This window comes from Narcine bancroftii, chromosome 11, assembly GCF_036971445.1.
Source record: "Narcine bancroftii isolate sNarBan1 chromosome 11, sNarBan1.hap1, whole genome shotgun sequence".
Classification (NCBI taxonomy): Eukaryota; Metazoa; Chordata; class Chondrichthyes; order Torpediniformes; family Narcinidae; genus Narcine; species Narcine bancroftii.
In genome coordinates, this window is record NC_091479.1 from 20,345,151 (window position 1) to 20,362,982 (window position 17,832).

Sequence of the window (17,832 nt, forward strand, 5' to 3'; positions counted from 1 at the left end):
GTGAATGTGTCCACATCAGTACTTAGCCTTTAGCTAGAGCTCCATTCTCAGCACATACTTCAGGAAGGATGGAAAATGAATACAGAGGTTAACTTGGCTATTAACAGGGATGAGTGTTTGCAGATCAAGAAAGTTCAGACCATTTAAAGAAAAGGTTAAAAGGAGATCTTGAAGAGCTTTTCTGGGGTAATCAGAGGCCTTGGTCGATAAAAATTGTTCCCAATGAGTGAATTAATAATTTGAGAACATAGAATCGCAATCACGAGCAAAATATCTGAAGAAAAAGACTATTTTTCCCAAACTCTTATGTGTCACCAGTGAATAAACTCATTCCATGGTAATTTTGAATTTATACGGCTCGGCACAAAAAAAATCCAACTAAACAGAGTCAGCTGGAGGAACACAGCAAGTTAAGTCACATCGTGAAGAGTTTTGGCATGAAATAGCCAAACATTCTTTTTCTTCTATTGATGCTGCTTGATTTTAACTGATATATAGACCTCCTTTTTCTTGACCATGTCCTCAATAGTTCTGGTCATCTTGGATTCCCTAATCTTGCCAGCCTTGCCCTTCATTCTAACAGGAACATGCTTGGCTTGTCAAAGGCTCCCACTTGCCAGACACCCCACAAGTAGCTTTTCCTAAATCACCTCCAAAAAGTCATCAAAATTTGCCTTGTGGAACTGTCTTATCTTTTTCTATAATTATTTAAAACCAATAGAGTTGTGGTCACTGGTCCCTAAGCGCTCTCATATGGACACATCAGTCACTTGCCCTGCCACGTTTCCCAAGAGGAAATCCAGTGCTGTTGTGGATGAGGATATTTTTTCTCTTCCTCCTCTCAGTTTTTAATTGCCTATCACCACTCACTGCTCGATTTGATTGGACTGAGGACTCTACTTGTAATCAGTTGTTCCCTTTTTCAAATATGCTGCAATCAAAAAAATGTTGTAAGCTGCCACATGGTTTGCACGTAGTTGTAACAGTAATTGTACTTGTCACAACTAGTTGCAAATCACTATACTATAACTACCTAAAGGTGACACGGTTACATCGTCAGTGACTTGGGTTTGAATCTGGCACTGTCTATAAGGAATTTTGTACATTCTCCCCGTGGCCTGCATGGGTTTTACCCATGTGCTCGTTTCATTCCACCCTCCAAACATTGCAGGTTAATTGGGCGGCACGGGTTTCAATGGTCAGAATCGGCTTTTACTGCATTGCAAATAAAAACATTTTTTGCCTTTGTTTCCATTTCCTTGTTGATCATGATGTTACTTTTGGTGAGATGGGAATAAGCTAAGCAAATTGGTTGTTCTTGCTCTCCAGGACTCAACCTGATTAGCGTAACTCAATGTAGGACCTGTCTTGAGCCTCCATAATGATGCCATCACAAAGAAGACTTGCCAGTGGCCATACTTTGTGGGTGTTTGAGGAGATTCTGCATGTCACCGAAGACTTTCAAGAACTTCTACGGGTATACTGTGGAGAGCATTCTAGTTGATTATCCTGCTGTCTGGTATGGAAGTGCCAACTCTCAGGACAAGAAAAAATTCCAGACGGTTGTTAACTCAGCCTGCGACATCACAGGTAGATGTCACTCCATCGAGGGCATCTACGAGAGGCGGTATCTTAAAAAATCACCCTCTATCCTCAAAGGTCCCACCACCCAGGCCATCACTGCTACCATCGGGGAAAAGGTACAGGAGCCTAAAGACGAGCACTCAGCGGCACAAGAACAGTTTCTTCCCCACACTCATCAGATTCCTGAATAATCAATGAACCAAAGACACTGCCTTACTTTCATGCACTATTTAAAACAAATATTTATTGTTGTAAGATGGTTATAATATGAATGTTTACGCTGTGATGCTACTGTAAAACACTGAATTTCGTGACGTTCATGATAATGAAGCCAAAATGGAAGAGTAGTTGAAATGTACTTGCTACCTGGAATTTACTGCATAGGAGACAATTTAAACTGTCATATCCTTACCAGCTACTCTTTCGAGTTCTGAGCCTGCACCCTAATAGGTTATGATACTTCAAGTCCTCAGCCAGAGTGGGTGAGAAAAATAGCACAGGTCCATTTGAGAAAAAACAGAATAAAAGATGGAGTTAAATCAAGGATGACTTGCGAAAGTTAATGTGAAGCCTAAAACACCTTTGCAGGCCTGTTGGGTCAAATAGTTTGCTTTTGGAAAGTACAATGAAAGCAAAATCAAGAATCAATAATTACGTAATCAATAATTATATAACATACCCACACAAGTAATTTTATTTGCAGTGCTCTGAAAGCCAGAATGACAACGACAGAAGTAAGAGCCTTGTGTGTTCACACAATCCCCATGAGTACAGGGATTGCTTATACACTCATCGATATCTGTTTAAAACAAAATGTTACAATTATACAGAAATGTTTAACTTTTGAACATCAACAAGATGACAGTTCAGAGGAGATCATGTTCAAAAATGCAACAATAACACATCAATTATTTGCAGTGCAAACATTTTTCTAGCAAAAATTACAGTCGGTGTCACACTTGGATTAACGTTGACATTTTTGATGAACTTTAAAGTGGTTATTTTAATCATACCAGTGCATTCTCCTCTTGAATCAAGTTTATAGCCTGTATAACATTCACAACGATAACTGGGCCCTGGAAGGGAAATGCAGCGTCCGTGAAAGCAGAGATTCCCCAGAGTCTGGCAGTAATCAGAAATATTCAAAGGTCCTGCAAAAGAAAGGTTGGTAATTTTCAAATGAAGTACAAGGTTTAGCTAACAAATATTTGAATAGTTTCATGATAATAATAGGGGCATCATCTTACTGAAAGGACCATAAGGTGGGTAAGGTATGGGATAAGGAGGATCAGGTCTCTCATCAGGTCCAGGACCAGGCCCAGGTCCAGGACCAGGCCCCGGCCCCGGCCGTCCATTAGGTACAATATCAGGCACGGTTCCAGTTCCAACATCAGGCATGACTTTAATTCTTCTATTATTCCCATGTAGATCAAAGCACAATTTGAAATATTCATCTGAAAGTGCATACATTAAGTTACAGTTATTAGATTTATATGAATAACAGAAAAGAGTAAACTTTTTCATGAAATTGTTTTTATATTGATACGATTTTTGAAAAATTGTTTTGAATATATAAGCATGCAACCAACAAAATTGCCTTTATAATTCTACACAAAGACTTCTGGAGTAACAGAAGAAAAAAAATAAGGATATCTTATAGTAAAACTTTATCTCTCCTGGTCACTGGTAAAGCATAGGGTGGTTAGAGCACACATGAAAAATTCTAAGATGCTTTGCATTGGTTAAAATTTTTTATCAGCATAAAAAATAACATCAGCATGTATCAGAGTCTTGCACTGATGAACAATAAAAAGAATACTCCTCTAGACAGTGTAAACTAAAGCTAATCTTGACATTTTTAATGGAAGAAGTCTCAATTCTGTTCACTATTAAGAAAAACATGACCTCATACAGCAACATGAGATGTACCAGGGATGGATAATCTTTTAGGTTTTGATATTTCCAATTAACCATATAACAATTTACAGTACAGAAACAGGCCATATCGGCCCTTCTAATATATCCAATTAACCATATAACAATTTACAGTACAGAAACAGGCCATATCGTCCCTTCTAGTCCGCACTGATTTACGTGAAACTCCATTAGTTCCACCTTCCCACTTCCTTGCCCATAACCCTCCAATCCCCTCACATCCAGCCTCCTCTTAAATGACAAAATTGAACCTGCCGCAACCACCTCTTTCGGAAGATCATTCCACTCAGCCACCACTCTCTGAGTGAAGAAGCTTCCTCGCATATTACTCCTAAAGTTTTGCCCCCTAACTCTTAACTTATGACCCCCTTGTACCAATCTCCCCTACCCTCTGGGGAAAGAGCCTATTCACATCTACTCTATCTATTCCCTTCATAATTTTAAGTACCTCTATCAAATCCCCTCTCAACCTTCTATGCTCCAATAAATGAAGTCCAAGTCTACTCAATCTTTCTCCGTATTCAAGATACTGCAATCCAGGCAACATTTTTGTAGATCTTTTTTGCATCCTCTCTACCTTATCTATATCCTTCCTACAATATGGAGACCAGAACTGCCCATAATACTCCAAACTTGGCCTCACCAATGCCTTAAACAGTCTCAATGTCACCTCCCAGCTCCTATATTCTATGCTATGATTTATAAAGGCCAGCATACCAAAAGCCTTCTTCACCACCCTATCTACATGGGGATCCACCTTCAAGGAACACTGAATCATTATTTCAAGATCCTTCTGTTCCTCTGCATTCCTCAATACCCCCTTCACTACACAAGTTCTATTTTGGTTATTCTTCCCAAAATGAAGAACCTCACACTTATTGACATTAAACTCCATCTGCCACCTTTCAGCCCACCTTTCCAAACAGTCCAAATCCTCCTCACTATCCACAACTCCCCCTATTTTTGTATCGTCCACATATTAACTCACCCAATTCTCCACCCCGTTTTCGAAATCGAAATGACCAACAACAAAGGACCAAACACCGATCCCTGAAGCACACCGCTCGTCACCAGCCTCCATCCTGACAGACAGTTGTCCACCATGACTCTCTGGTGCCTATCACCACTGCTGAACTCATCTGACTATCTCTATATTAATTCCTAGAGATTGAACCTTCTTCACTAACCTTCCATGCGGAACCTTATCAAAAGCCTTACTAAAATCCAAATAGACCACATCAACTAATGACCACCTCATTAACCTTTCTGGTCTCCTCTTCAAAAAATTCAACAAGATTTGTCAAGCATGACTTTCCCCTCACAAACCCAAGTTGGCTGTCCCTGATCAATCCCTGTCTTTCCAGATATATATACATATTATCCCTAAGATTTCCTTTTATTAGTTTCTCCACCACCAATGTCAAATTTACTGGCCTATAGTTGCTTGGCCAATGCAACCTTGCGCTCTTTTTATACAGCGGAACCATGTTTGCAACCCGCCAATCCCTCGGCACCACACCCTCCTCCAGTGACCATTGAAAAATCACTATTAGAGCCTCAGCTATTTCCTCCCTGAAAGTCCTGGGGAAAATCCCATCAGGACCAGGAGACTTATCTACCTTTATACACCCCAGAAGTTCTAAAATCCCCTCTTTACTAATCCGTATATTTTCCATAACTAACCCTTTTGCCTCATTTATCTTACGCAATTCAATATCTCTTTCTTTCGTGAACACCGACGAGAAGAATGTATTCAATATCTCCCCCATCCCATATGGTTCCTCACACATTCCTCCGCTCTGATTTTCCAGAGGGACCTATTCCATCCTCAACTTTCCTTTTACCTACTCACATATTTGTAAAAACCCTTCAGATTTGCTTTCACCCTATTTGCTATAGTCCCCTTCTTTTTGCCTTTCTAATTTCCCTCAGATATACATATATATCGTTAAAACCAAGCCCAGAGAAATCTGCACAAATATTTGATTATTATGTATTTAGATTACACAGGACACAGAGAGGATTCCAGGAAGAAATAAGATTTAAATAAGAGTATTTAATTTTTATCATAGCATTAAGCATTAAAATATTTTTAAATTTAATTCCAGAGGAGTAAAATGCCATATCAATATTCATTTTATTTGAAGTTTGCCGATAATTTCCTTTGCAGTTCCTCTTATTTGCTTTGTGCCTTGTGGCTGAGACAGAAACAGGTGCTTGGCTTGTCTCCTGAAAAATCTCTCTGGGATGTAATTTCTCCTCTGTGATTAACTGGTCATTATTGAGCTTCATCGGGGACCAAAAGTGATAGAGCTCCCTCCCAGCCCAGATGTATGGCAAGTCACCCTTGATTCTTCCTCAATTACAATGTTTTGTCCACAGGGAACAGCCAGTAATTTAAAGTTTGATTTAGAGTTGATGCACCAGAACCACTAAACTCAGATCTTCAGTAAGAGTATTCATTAAGGTTCTTTACAACGTAAAGCAAAAGTAATATTTTTCATCAATATTAAAAAAAAGCCTACATTTTAACGCACTTTGGCCTGGGAGAAAACATCGACAAGTACTTGCTAATCCTTTTGGTTAATTTGGAGCGTTTAGTGGAGACAGCACTGGCAGTATCCTTCCAGTGCATTAAGGTGCTGCCTGTAGGTAGTCCATATCTCAGAATCATGTAGGAAGCTGGAGATTACCCCCCCCACCCCACTTCCCACTAGACCATAAATCCTGTGGCAGATCCGAGGTGTTTAAATGGCCTTTTGTTCAGTTGACTAAAGGCTACTCTGGCACATTGGCAATTTCATCATCAATGCTGCTTTCGCTGAGAAATGGTGCATGCTTTCCAGGGTCTTTGTCAGAGGCTAATACAACATAGGGAGGGAGGGGGAATTTTGAAGAGGACCTTGAATCGAGGATGTTGAGTGAAAGGGCCACCTATTGAAGACTTCAGTAAACGAGTTGGTATGTAACGAAACTCAGTTTCCATTGCATGTCCAAACATCAGGAATGTCTGCCGACTGCAGTGTGACTACTGAAGCTTGGGTGACATTGGTTCTGGAGTATAAATGCCATGGGATGAACAGTCTCCCTTCAGTCCTGCACATTAGCTCAAATGCAGCAAGAAATCTGTCAGAGGTGATAGAACAGCACAGGAGTAAGAAAGGAAGGAAAAGGTAGGACATAGGACAGCAGGTCCTTGGCCCACATGGATATCAATCCAACTGTTCCCTCCCTCACAATCCATACGCCACCTATTTTTCTTTTACCTCAATGTGCCTATCTAAGAGTCTTTAAATGTCTCTGTTTTATCAACCTCAAATACTACCCCAACAATGCATTCTAGATATCCATAATTCTCTGTGTAAAAATCTTACCTCTGACATCTCCCCTAAATTTTCTTCCACTCACCTAAAGTGGGTGTTCTCTGGCACTGGCCACTGTCACACTGGGAAAAGAAAATGGCTGCCCTCTGTGCCCCTCATACTCTTACCTCTATTAGGTTGCCTCCATTGCCACAAACAGTAAAGCCCTAGTTCATTCAACCTTTTCTCATGACATGTTCTCCAATTCAGGCAATATCATTGTAAATCTCCTCTGCTCCCTCTCTAAAGCTTCAACATCCTGAGGCAACCAGAAATGAACGCAATACTCAAGTGCAGCCTGACCCGTGTTACTTCACCAGAGTTTCATGGAGTTGCAGCATTATTTTGCAGCTTTTGAATCCAATGGCCCAACTACCATGGTGTTGGATAATAATGAGTCTATTGTCCTATGCATTGTACCATATATATATATATATATATATATATATAGGAAGGGAAGACATTATCTAAATGTACACTATGGGGCCCAGGGATGCATATGAATCAGTAGACATTGTCCAACTTCCACCAGGAGATGCAGTTGTCTTTTGTTGGTCGCAGACTGTCAGGAGACCTTGAAGATAATTAAATCATTTGTTCATAGAGATAAGATCTGAAGTAAACAACTTTTGGGTAATATAAGCCATGGTCCCACTGCTGAGGTTTAGAGACTCTCCAAGAGGTGGTAACATATCTCAGCAAGAAGAAGAACTTCAAGATTCCAAACCGACATCCCGGTCCGGGGAGGTGGAGAAGCTGCTACCGGCGCCCAGACAACCTACTACAAGTGCTCAGTCATCGCCTCGCTTTGGCAGTTGGGACCAGTCCAGGCATTGATAAGTATAATTGGGAAGGGCTTGCATGTTGTAGTGTGAATTCAGCTTTGGATTTAGTAATAAAGACTTGTATAAACTGAACTGCTCTCGGCGTGTGTGTCTATTTTCTTTCGGTAGCTCGAACACTGTGACCAGTCTAAAACGAACAAAGTGAGAGGTACAAGTTTACCCAAGACACTTATGTTGATGGATGCTGCGTGATCCAAGCAGCACTGAAAATGGACTGGCATATTCAGCCTAGAAAACAGTGAAAACAGTCATTTATGTGAAGGGTGATCAAAGCTGCAGCCTCCTCTGCCCTCTGGTCCGTCCATCTCCCCAAGCTCTTGATCTTCACAACTACATTGAACTTCAGGTTCATCCCAGCTTTCACCATCTCCAGTCCTTTCCAGTTTTCTTCTCCAGGCCCAGCATCATTGCCTGTTAATATTAGAATAACGCCATGGAATTCCCCACTTTGTTCACCCCCAGCCTTCTGTTAGCTAGGTGGCTAATTCTAGTTAGAACCATAAAAACCTACAGCAGAGAAACATCAAGACACATAAAGAAGACATACCAGTTCCACGCATTGGACACATTTCCGGAACTCTACCAGTTGACCAACAGCGACCACTGTCACAACAACACTGGATTCTAGTAAATTGCCTTGGCAGTTCATTTGCACAACGTCCATTAACCAGACTGGAGTAGCAAATTCCAATACGTGAATCTGTTGAAAGAAAACAATTCCTTTGAATGTAAAGTAATGGAAAGCAAATTAGATATTTCACTCATTATAATTTAGCCATGGCTATTTGACAATACACAATAAACAATAGCTAGATAACCATAAGTCTTTCTAATTGGTATCAGTTCACATCAAACATATTACAGGTATACCCAACTTTATGAATGTAGTGTGTTCCTGAGAAACAGTTTGTCAACTGAAAATTCGTAAAGCGAAGACCCATTGATTACCATTGGAGGCAATTTTTGTAAAAGCAAAAACCCATTATAAACTCATTATAGTTTCTTCCTAAAAGCGAACACGGTTTCTTCGTATAAGCTAATTTACCTAATTTGAGTATTCGTAAAGCATGTTTTACCTGTAATTCCGGTCACTACCTTTAATTGATCACAGTATCAAATTGCCCGTAAAGCATAAGTAAAATATAAAAACATTTTCTCCCATCCATTACACTTCCCCAGTTCCACAACTAGACTTTGCTGCTCTCTTAATTTAATCCATCCACTGTTTTTAATCAAGCAATGTCAGTCCCCTGGTGCCAGGAGCCACCCACTTCCCCCACAGCACACACACAAGCTAGAGCAGTGGCCTCCAACAACCTTCAATCCCATCTCAAACTAGAAAACTGGATGATATGCTTCTATGTGTAAAGTCTGAATGGAGACCTAGAGTTAGTTGTTGGTGACCCAATGTAACACACAATTAGAGGGTATTATAATTTTTAGACTTTGCTTTCTTCAAGTAATATAAATTCCATAATCTCACATCAGCACTCTTCATGAAACGCATTCTCATGTATTTAATTAAACAAGAGAGGCAAATGTAGAAGTTTTGATTAGAATATTCAATGTTTTGTAATCAGACAATGCAATCCACGCCAGCAGTATGCCCAGGGAACAAGCAACCTAGGTCACGACATGATTGTATATTTTGGACTACTATGGGGATTCCTTGCTTTGCCCACCCTCAGTTATTCTATTGACAAGAGCACTATTAGGGCTTTTACCAATGCCCTGCTGTTTAAAAATGGGGTAAGGTATAGATAAAGCAATTGAAGTCAGTTAATCTAACTTTGATTATTGGAATCCATTCTAAGAGAAAGGTTAATCAAGGTTAGTGTTAGGGAGAAGAGAAGATCATGTCTGATCAAAGATTGAAATTTCTGAGGATGTAGAAAAGCAAATTAATAAGGGCAGTGCACTCGACTTTGGCTTTAAGGATCTTAGCATGGCATCTGATAAGGTCTCCATGGAACTAGGGAAGAATGGCAAATTGGATCCAAGATGACCTCATTTCTACAAATCGAAGTGCAAAGGGGTTTTTGTATTTGGGTGACTCAATGGGATTCCACTGACTCAGTTTCTTGCTTTCTCTAAATATTTTAATGACTTAAAATTATGTGCAGGGGAACTGGTACTGGGAGAGAGGAATTTGTTCCATTGGGAGAGAATCCAGTTAAATCACACTTTCAAAATAGTCTTATGAAAGCAAAAGTATGCTTTCTGAGATTTTAGTTAATGATGCAGAAAACATTCCATCAATGGATGGAATATATTTAGTCTTCAGGAAAGCATTTGGGACAAGAGGTTGTTACTAGATTTGAGATCAAGGAATTTGGGGTTACAAATGAGCATGAGTCGATTAGCAGAAATAAATAGGTAGCTTTTGTTGGATGCATGTAGTGGAGCACAGAGAGGTTCTCAGCTTGGTCTTCAAAATGTATCACACGTGCATTTTTGGCATCCCTACCTGAAGAAGTGTATACTTACCTTTTAAAGATGTATGAACATCTGAGTTAAAACTGCTCTAATGAAAGTTTGCGTTGAGAGGAAAGTACAGAATGCAGGTCAACTTTACAATAAGGGATTAACTATCAAGATAAGGTGAAACTTAACTATTCAATGGGTTGTGAATCTCTACATCAGAAGGATTTTGACGATCATTCACAAAATGGACATATGGCGAGCTCTCCACTGGCCACCGTGACAGAGGTGCACCAAAGAAAAGGTACAAGGACTGCCTAAAGAAATCTCTTGGTGCCTCCCACATTGACCACCGCCAGTGGGCTGATATCGCCTCAAACCGTGCATCTTGGCGCCTCACAGTTTGACGGGCAGCAACCTCCTTTGAAGAAGACCGCAGAGCCCACCTCACTGACAAAAGGCAAAGGAGGAAAAACCCAACACCCAACCCCAACCAACCAATTTTCCCCTGCAGCCGCTGCAACCGTGTCTGCCTGTCCCGCATCGGACTTGTCAGCCACAAATGAGCCTGCAGCTGACGTGGACTTTTACCCCCTCCATAAATCTTCGTCTGCGAAGCCAAGCCAAAGAAGAATTCCAATTACATAAATTGAAAAAAGCCACTTTTTTAATACCCTGCAGACTAACTTTTGGGAAAAAATCTACCAAAAAATTGTAAAAAGACTTCCCCTCATTTTCATTCATTCTTATAAGACATCTGTGAAACCTCGCTTTTAGGTTTCAAATTTGGAATCCTCTGCTGTGTTTTAGCTTCAGGGCCCATGGTCAGTGACTACTGTTATAGGCCCAGAGGACTCCAAAACCCAGCAGCCATAGAAATTCACCAAGACAAATGGTCACTTGAACAAAAGTTACTTTTAATTATCTTTAAACATGAAAACAGGATCAAACTTTAACTTATTACTATTAACTTACTTAACCAAACTTAACCCCCTTCTAATTCTAAGCGCACGTGTATGTAATGTGTGTGTAAGTTCACAAAAGTCTTTAACTTAGAGTGCAATCTAACTTCTCGCTCTTCCAAGTTCACTGGTTGCAGGCAATTCTTATACTGTGCACAGAATTTAATATTTATGAATTTCACCAGGCTTTGGTGCTTGAAAGGTAAATGGTTACCACTCAGGAAGGTTCTTGTCAGTTTTCAGAGAGAGATTTGTTATTCGTTCGACATCCTCAACTGATTTCTTCTGATCAGCCACTTCAATGTCTTGCCAAAGAAACTTGCCCCATCAGGGTTTTCTAGATGATAACCTCTTGCTTTCAGGTCACCACAGAGTTCCTTTTAGTTTCCCTTATTTTAAGTGAAACATTATGCAGCTAGTCCTCTCCTCTTGTATGGACCACAAGGGCTTTGACCTCACAATCTGGCTTCAAAATGGGGTTTTTCCACAAGCTTTCCAGCTTGTCCTGTTCCAGTCCCAGCTGCTGCTGCTAAACTGTAGAACTGAATTCTCATTCTCTTTCTCTCTCTCACTGAGAAAACCACTTGACCCTCTTAGAACAGCAAACTGCACTCAGACTGCAGCACCGGACCCAATCTTCTGAGTTTGTTCATCTGTTGCTTTCCAAAACAATAATCCATTACTCAACATCATGTCCAATTAACACCTACTTGTGAAATCCTTTTAGGCATTCTTCAAAGTTTTTGCAAAAGCACCCGGAGCCTGGACTGTCTGGCTTGAGCAGAGCTCTGGCATTTTAAATGGGATGTGTTTTAAAGTGTTTGTACGTGACCTACACTAAAAAATCTGTCACAATTTATCTCCTTTAAAACATATCTATATACAATATATAACATAATCTGTCACACTATAATTAAGAAAATAAGTCTGAATCATAGAGCAAAATCAATTCAAATCCTAGGAGCTTGCATTTAAAGTTGTAGTTAACTTATGTAGTCCTATTATTGTATGGACAGGAAACCTCCCCTTTGTTCATCTCCACTCTTTTCACAACCGTTAATTTTGTTTTTCATGATAAAGCATGGTTAAAGATGAGAATGAGTGTGAGAGGGTGGGAAAGGGATCACCAAAAGAGGGGAGGGGAAAGGGGTAAGAGCAGAAGTGGTACAGAGGAAGAGAAAGTGACTCTCCATGTCAGGAGACAAGATATATAATGACATTTATTCATTTACTACAAACCCATCAACTCCTATAGCTACCTTGACCTCATCTCCTCTAACTCTGTCCTGTGAGGATGTCGTCCCTTTCTTCCAGTTTCTCCCCCTCCACCACTCTCAAAATTTAGCCATTTTATTCCAGGATATCTTAAGGCTTTGAAGCATTAAAAAAATTACTTTCTAAGACCCTTAGTAAATAAGACCTCCTGTTGAGAGACTTCCTGCCCCATCTCTTCATCATGCTTTCCATAACGTCCTATACAAGACCCAACCCCAACCAACCAATTTTCCCCTGCAGCCGCTGCAACCGTGTCTGCCTGTCCCGCGTCGGACTTGTCAGCCACAAACGAGCCTGCAGCTGACGTGGACTTTTACCCCCTCCATAAATCTTCGTCCGCGAAGCCAAGCCAAAGATACAAGACCTATCCAATTAAAGCATCAATGCCTGGAAGTGATGTCTTAGCATATTTAAATTTTAAGAAATCCAATTTAATATTTATTACTTGGCAAATTTAATTCAACCTCAAAAGTGTTTGTTTATTTAATAAACAAAATCATTAATTAGATGAGAAATGAGATTTAAGTACTCCAACCAAACTGTTTGAACTCAAGGTTCTGTTTATTTCCCCAATGCAAAACGCTTACCTATGCACCTTGAACCATCTGTAGAGGGTAGATATCCATGCTGACATTTGCAAAAGTAACTGCCAATAGTATTGGAACATTCTCCTCCTCGACATATACCAGGAATAGTAGAGCATTCGTCGACATCTAAACAGTAGAAGAATTTAGAGTTAGTAATTGTGTAATTAAGTTATTTAATTATCTAGAATTTTCCTCTTGAATGATTGCACCAGAATGATTGCTAATTACAATTCACACAATTTTCAAACACTCTTACTCAATCTCCATCATAATTTAGTAAATTTCATAAACATCCAGATTTTCAAACCAAAACCTGCAAATGTAAGGATTATTTTGTACTCTGCTCAGGTAATGGGACCCAAAAGAATGCCTGACTGTCGGCTGGTCAGGCATCTTACATTTAAGTGACACTCCAGATGCTAAAAGAGATGCTGATAGCATTTAGGAAGGAGTTAAACCTCATCTTTTTTGTTATTTTTAAACAAACATGCTCCTCTTAAGAGGAGGAAACTCAATTCCTATTTATGACTGTAGAAAGTGTATTTCTGAAGCAGAACATTTTTCATATCTTTCGTTCATTGTAATTTGCTTTCCAGATACTTTATTAATAATAAAGAACAAAATACAATTTTAATTTTTTTAAAATTTAGACATGTAGCTCAGTAACAGCCCATGAGTCTGTCCCGTCAATTTACACCCCATTAACCTACATCCCTGGTATATTTTGAAGGGTGGGAAGAAATTGAAACCCCCGGAGAAAACCCATGCAGACACAGGGAGAACGTACAAACTCCTTACAGACAGCACAGGATTTAAGCCCCAATCCGGTCCCGATTGCTAGCGCTGTAAAGGAGCTGTGCTAACTGCCACACCAACTGTGCCACAACTTCTTTATCAAAATCAAGCAATAAAATTATCGTTAACTCTCAATTTTACTGAGATTTTGCCAACTCAACCCAATTTTAGATGGTTTTAATCCAAAACTGCAGCCAATGTAGCTAGTTAATTTGATTATTTACTTAATGTGGCTTTTTTTAACTTGCAAATCACATATTCAAGTTACCAGTCTCTCTTGAAGTTTGAATAAGGCAAAAGCTCATCTCCGAGAAGGGGAAGGAACAAAAACCTAGACCTAAAGAAACTATTTCCAAAGGATAGTACAAAAACAGATAACACATTCAAAACTGATGTAAAATATTACAGGGTAATGGGGAGAGATTCCTGATCAAACAAACAAAATCAATCATGGGAAATGCACTATGTTTTAGATATTAAATATTAAGATATCTATCTGGATTAGGATTTGATAACTGTTCACCAGAATCCCAAGTACTTTTGAAATGACAAAAAGTGCAATAGAAAGAAAGAAAATACAAAAAGGCACCTGCATGTGAACAAAAGAATGCTCTTGTTCTTTTCCTGGCAGGTTCACAAATGAATTACTTTGATAGACTGGGAGATCTTAGACAAAGATCATTCAAAGGGAAAAAGAAAATCACAGGGAGAGAGAAATCAAGTAGTTTTCTCTTTGAGATACTTATGTACACTTTGAAAAGGAAAATAAAAATGAACAACACACATTCCTGTTACTTGCCATGGCCAAATTCATCTAGAACAAAACTCCCAATAATATCTTGTACAATCTGTACAATAATATCTGTAGAAAATATTCTTCTGAATTCTTGATGTTATTGACAGTCTTTGGGTTTGCCGTTTCCCATGGAGAAATCATTGATTACATTCCACATAAACTATCAAAATTTAAAGACCTCTTAGGACATTTCTCAGATACCAATTCAGAAGAGAGAATAAACATCCAGCAAGGTTATCCTTTCCGGTAAATTTTTTCTGAACATTTTGCACCCCTTTTTAGTGCAAATTTCACCTTTTTATTTTTGTTGTTGAAATTATACATTTTAAGTGTATTCTTGCATTCTTTTATGGTACATGCAGATATATTAATTTATTGCTCTACTGCATTTCGATCCTTCTATAAAGAACTTGGTACTTTAGTTGCTTTTGTTATGACCTAATTTACCTATGTTGCTATTTCTGATGAATTTCCTATTGGAGCTTATAATAATCCATTGCTGATCTCAATGTTTCTCTACCTCATTTGGATTCTCTTTTTTTCCGATTAATAAGTATCCACTCACATCCACTAACTACCCCATTGCAGGTATTGGCACAAGATCAAAACCTGATCTGAAATAACATCCTCATAATTCCTCCAAGGTGTAGCCATGGCTATCCCTGGCTATTAGTAGGCTACGTGGAACAGTCTCTGTTCCAAACCTATTCTGGTACCATCCCTCCAACTGCTACATCGACGACTTTATTGATGCTACTTTTTCTACCCATGCAGAACTCAACAACTTTATCAATTTCATTGCCAACTGTCACCCCATTCTCAGGTTAATTTGGAACATTTCTGACCTCTCCCTCACTTTTCTGGACATCTCCATCTCCACCACATCTAAAGCCCAACATGCAAATGCAGCAAGCAATTATAAAGATGGATAGAATATTAGCATTTATTAGGTAAGGTTTTGATTATAGAAATTTCATTGAAATTGTACAAAGCCTTGGTAAGACCACAATTGGATTATCATGTAGCTTTGGTTTCCTACCAAAGAAAGGATGTATTTGGGGAGCCCAGTGAAGATTCATCAGATTGCCTCCAGTGATGAAACATAAAAGTCTGCAGATGCTGTGACTGCAGTGGAAACACAGAAATGTTGGAGGATCTCAGCAGGGTTCCCATTGTCCACAGGAGGTAAAGATATATGCCTTGAAGAGGTTTAGGCCCGAAACATCAGTTGTATATCTTTACCTCCACGGATGGAGGTAAATGCTGAGTCCCTCCAGCATTTTTGTGTTTCTACGCTCTGGGGATGGAGGGTTTGCCGGAAGTTTGTTTGGAAATGTGGGGAGGATGCTTTCCCTGACAGAGCAATCCAGGGCCAGGGGCATGGATGGAAATAAGTTGACTTGTAGTGGCCTGTGCATGGAGACACAGACCGGCCTGCAAAATGAATGCGGTGACCGCGCAGATCTGGGGGGGGGGGGGTGATATTGGCCATCGTCCCATGTGACCCCCACACAGCGGGAAGATGGGGAACTCAGGCGGGAACGCCAGCTAATCCCAGGCTGATGCTTCGATGATGCAAGGCCAATATCAGCGTCTGGGGGCCATATAAGCATGACGGCCAGAGAAATAAACTAGTCTCATTTTCCAAGGCTTTGGTGTGCATGTTGTTCTTCTCCATACTCACGTAGCGCAAGCGCTACATTGGTAACCCCAAAAGGTCCAACCAACAGTGAACGTGAAGATCATGGATCAAGCGAGCCAGCGACCATCCACGCAGTCTCACTCAGGCTCCCAACATCTTGGGTTCACAGTCACACATGTTGTTTACGCAGGCTGAGGCTCAGTTCCAACTTCAGCATATCACCGTCACTGACACTTTTCCGTCGATCAGGACACAGCGACAAGGGTTGTAGATTTCCTACAGCAGTCTCTGGAGCAAGGCAAATACACGGCCCTCAAAGAGCAGCTAACCCGCATGTTCGGGCTCTCTCGGCATGAGTGGGCCATCCGATTGCTGCATATGGATGGATTGGGGGACAGAGCCCCGTCTGCCCTAAAGAGCGAGATGCTCGTTCTAACCGACAGCGACAAGCCTTGCCTGCTCTTTAAGCATATCTTTGTGGAGCAGTTTCCTGAGGATATCTCAGTCTTGCTCACAGACAAGGATTTCAGTGACCCTCAGAGGGTCGCGGCCCAGCGGACTTGCTCAGGAGAGCGAAGGACACCAGCGCCATCATAGACCACATCAGCAAGTCCCACGAGCAGCCACTTGCGAGATCAACACATCTATGCTACTATCATTAGTGATGGGGTGCTAAGGCCTGTAGATGCCACTCACCCTGCGGATTTCTGGGAAACGCCCTGGCTGCAGCGGTTGGCCCATGTGATAGCCTCCTCTACATCTGGGACTCCTTGTCGGGCAGGCACTTTCTGGTTGACACTGGCGCTCCTCCCCCCCCCCCCCCCCCCCCACAGGCCTTGACACTGAGCGCAGCCAACATCATCTCCTCCATTCAGACTTTTGGGACCCGCACCATTCCCCTTCAGTTCGGCAACAGCCATTTTACATGGACTTTTACCCTTGTTCCTGGGGGCTGACTTCCTTCGGGCCCACTGCTAGCTGGTTGACCTCAGGGACAGAGTTTGGTGCACCCCAGAACTTTTCAGGCCCCGTCTCTGGGGGAAGCCAAGCTACCTTCCCCCCACCTGGACTCTATTACACACTCGGACAATGAATTCACCCACATCCTGTTGGGAGTTCCCTCTATAGTGGAACTCCAAAGCCGAGCCAAAGCACAGGGTAAGGCCCCCCCCCCCGCTCCACGCCAGGGCATACCGACCCCCTCCCGAAAAGCTCAGCCTGGTGAAGGAGGGGTTTAAGAAAATGGAAGAGCTGGGGATTGTGTGGTGCTCTGACAGTCTTTGGGCCTCCCCCCTCCACATGGTGCCCAAATCAGCAGGAAATTAGAAACCATGTGGTGACTACCGCCACCTCAACGAGGCCACCGCACCCGACAGATATCCCGTCTCCCACATTCATGACTCTGCCGCCAACCTGCATGGGGCACGGATGTTCTCCAAGGTGGACATTATCCGCTGTACCACCAGATCCCAGTTCATCCCCAGGACGTCCCCAAGATTCCCTCTTTGGTTTGTTTGATTTTCTCCACATGCCCTTTGGTCTAAAGAATGCTGCACAAACTTCCCAGCGTCTGATGGGTCGAGACTTCCCATTTGTGTTCATCTATTTGGATAATATCCTCATCGCCA

At 41.1% G+C, this 17,832-nt stretch overlaps 1 protein-coding gene across 1 annotated transcript in view; it reads right to left on the reverse strand.

The window, feature by feature from the left end:
- LOC138745618 (fibrillin-1-like) overlaps positions 1-17,832 on the reverse strand; it is a 341,681-nt gene that overhangs the window by 194,640 nt on the left and 129,209 nt on the right. The window contains exons 8-12 of the mRNA XM_069902837.1: positions 12,972-13,097; positions 8,274-8,426; positions 2,832-3,038; positions 2,598-2,735; positions 2,264-2,383 (exon numbers count right to left, since the gene is read on the reverse strand). Coding sequence (XP_069758938.1) covers positions 2,264-2,383; positions 2,598-2,735; positions 2,832-3,038; positions 8,274-8,426; positions 12,972-13,097 — 744 coding nt within the window. The remainder of the gene's footprint in view (positions 1-2,263; positions 2,384-2,597; positions 2,736-2,831; positions 3,039-8,273; positions 8,427-12,971; positions 13,098-17,832) is intronic.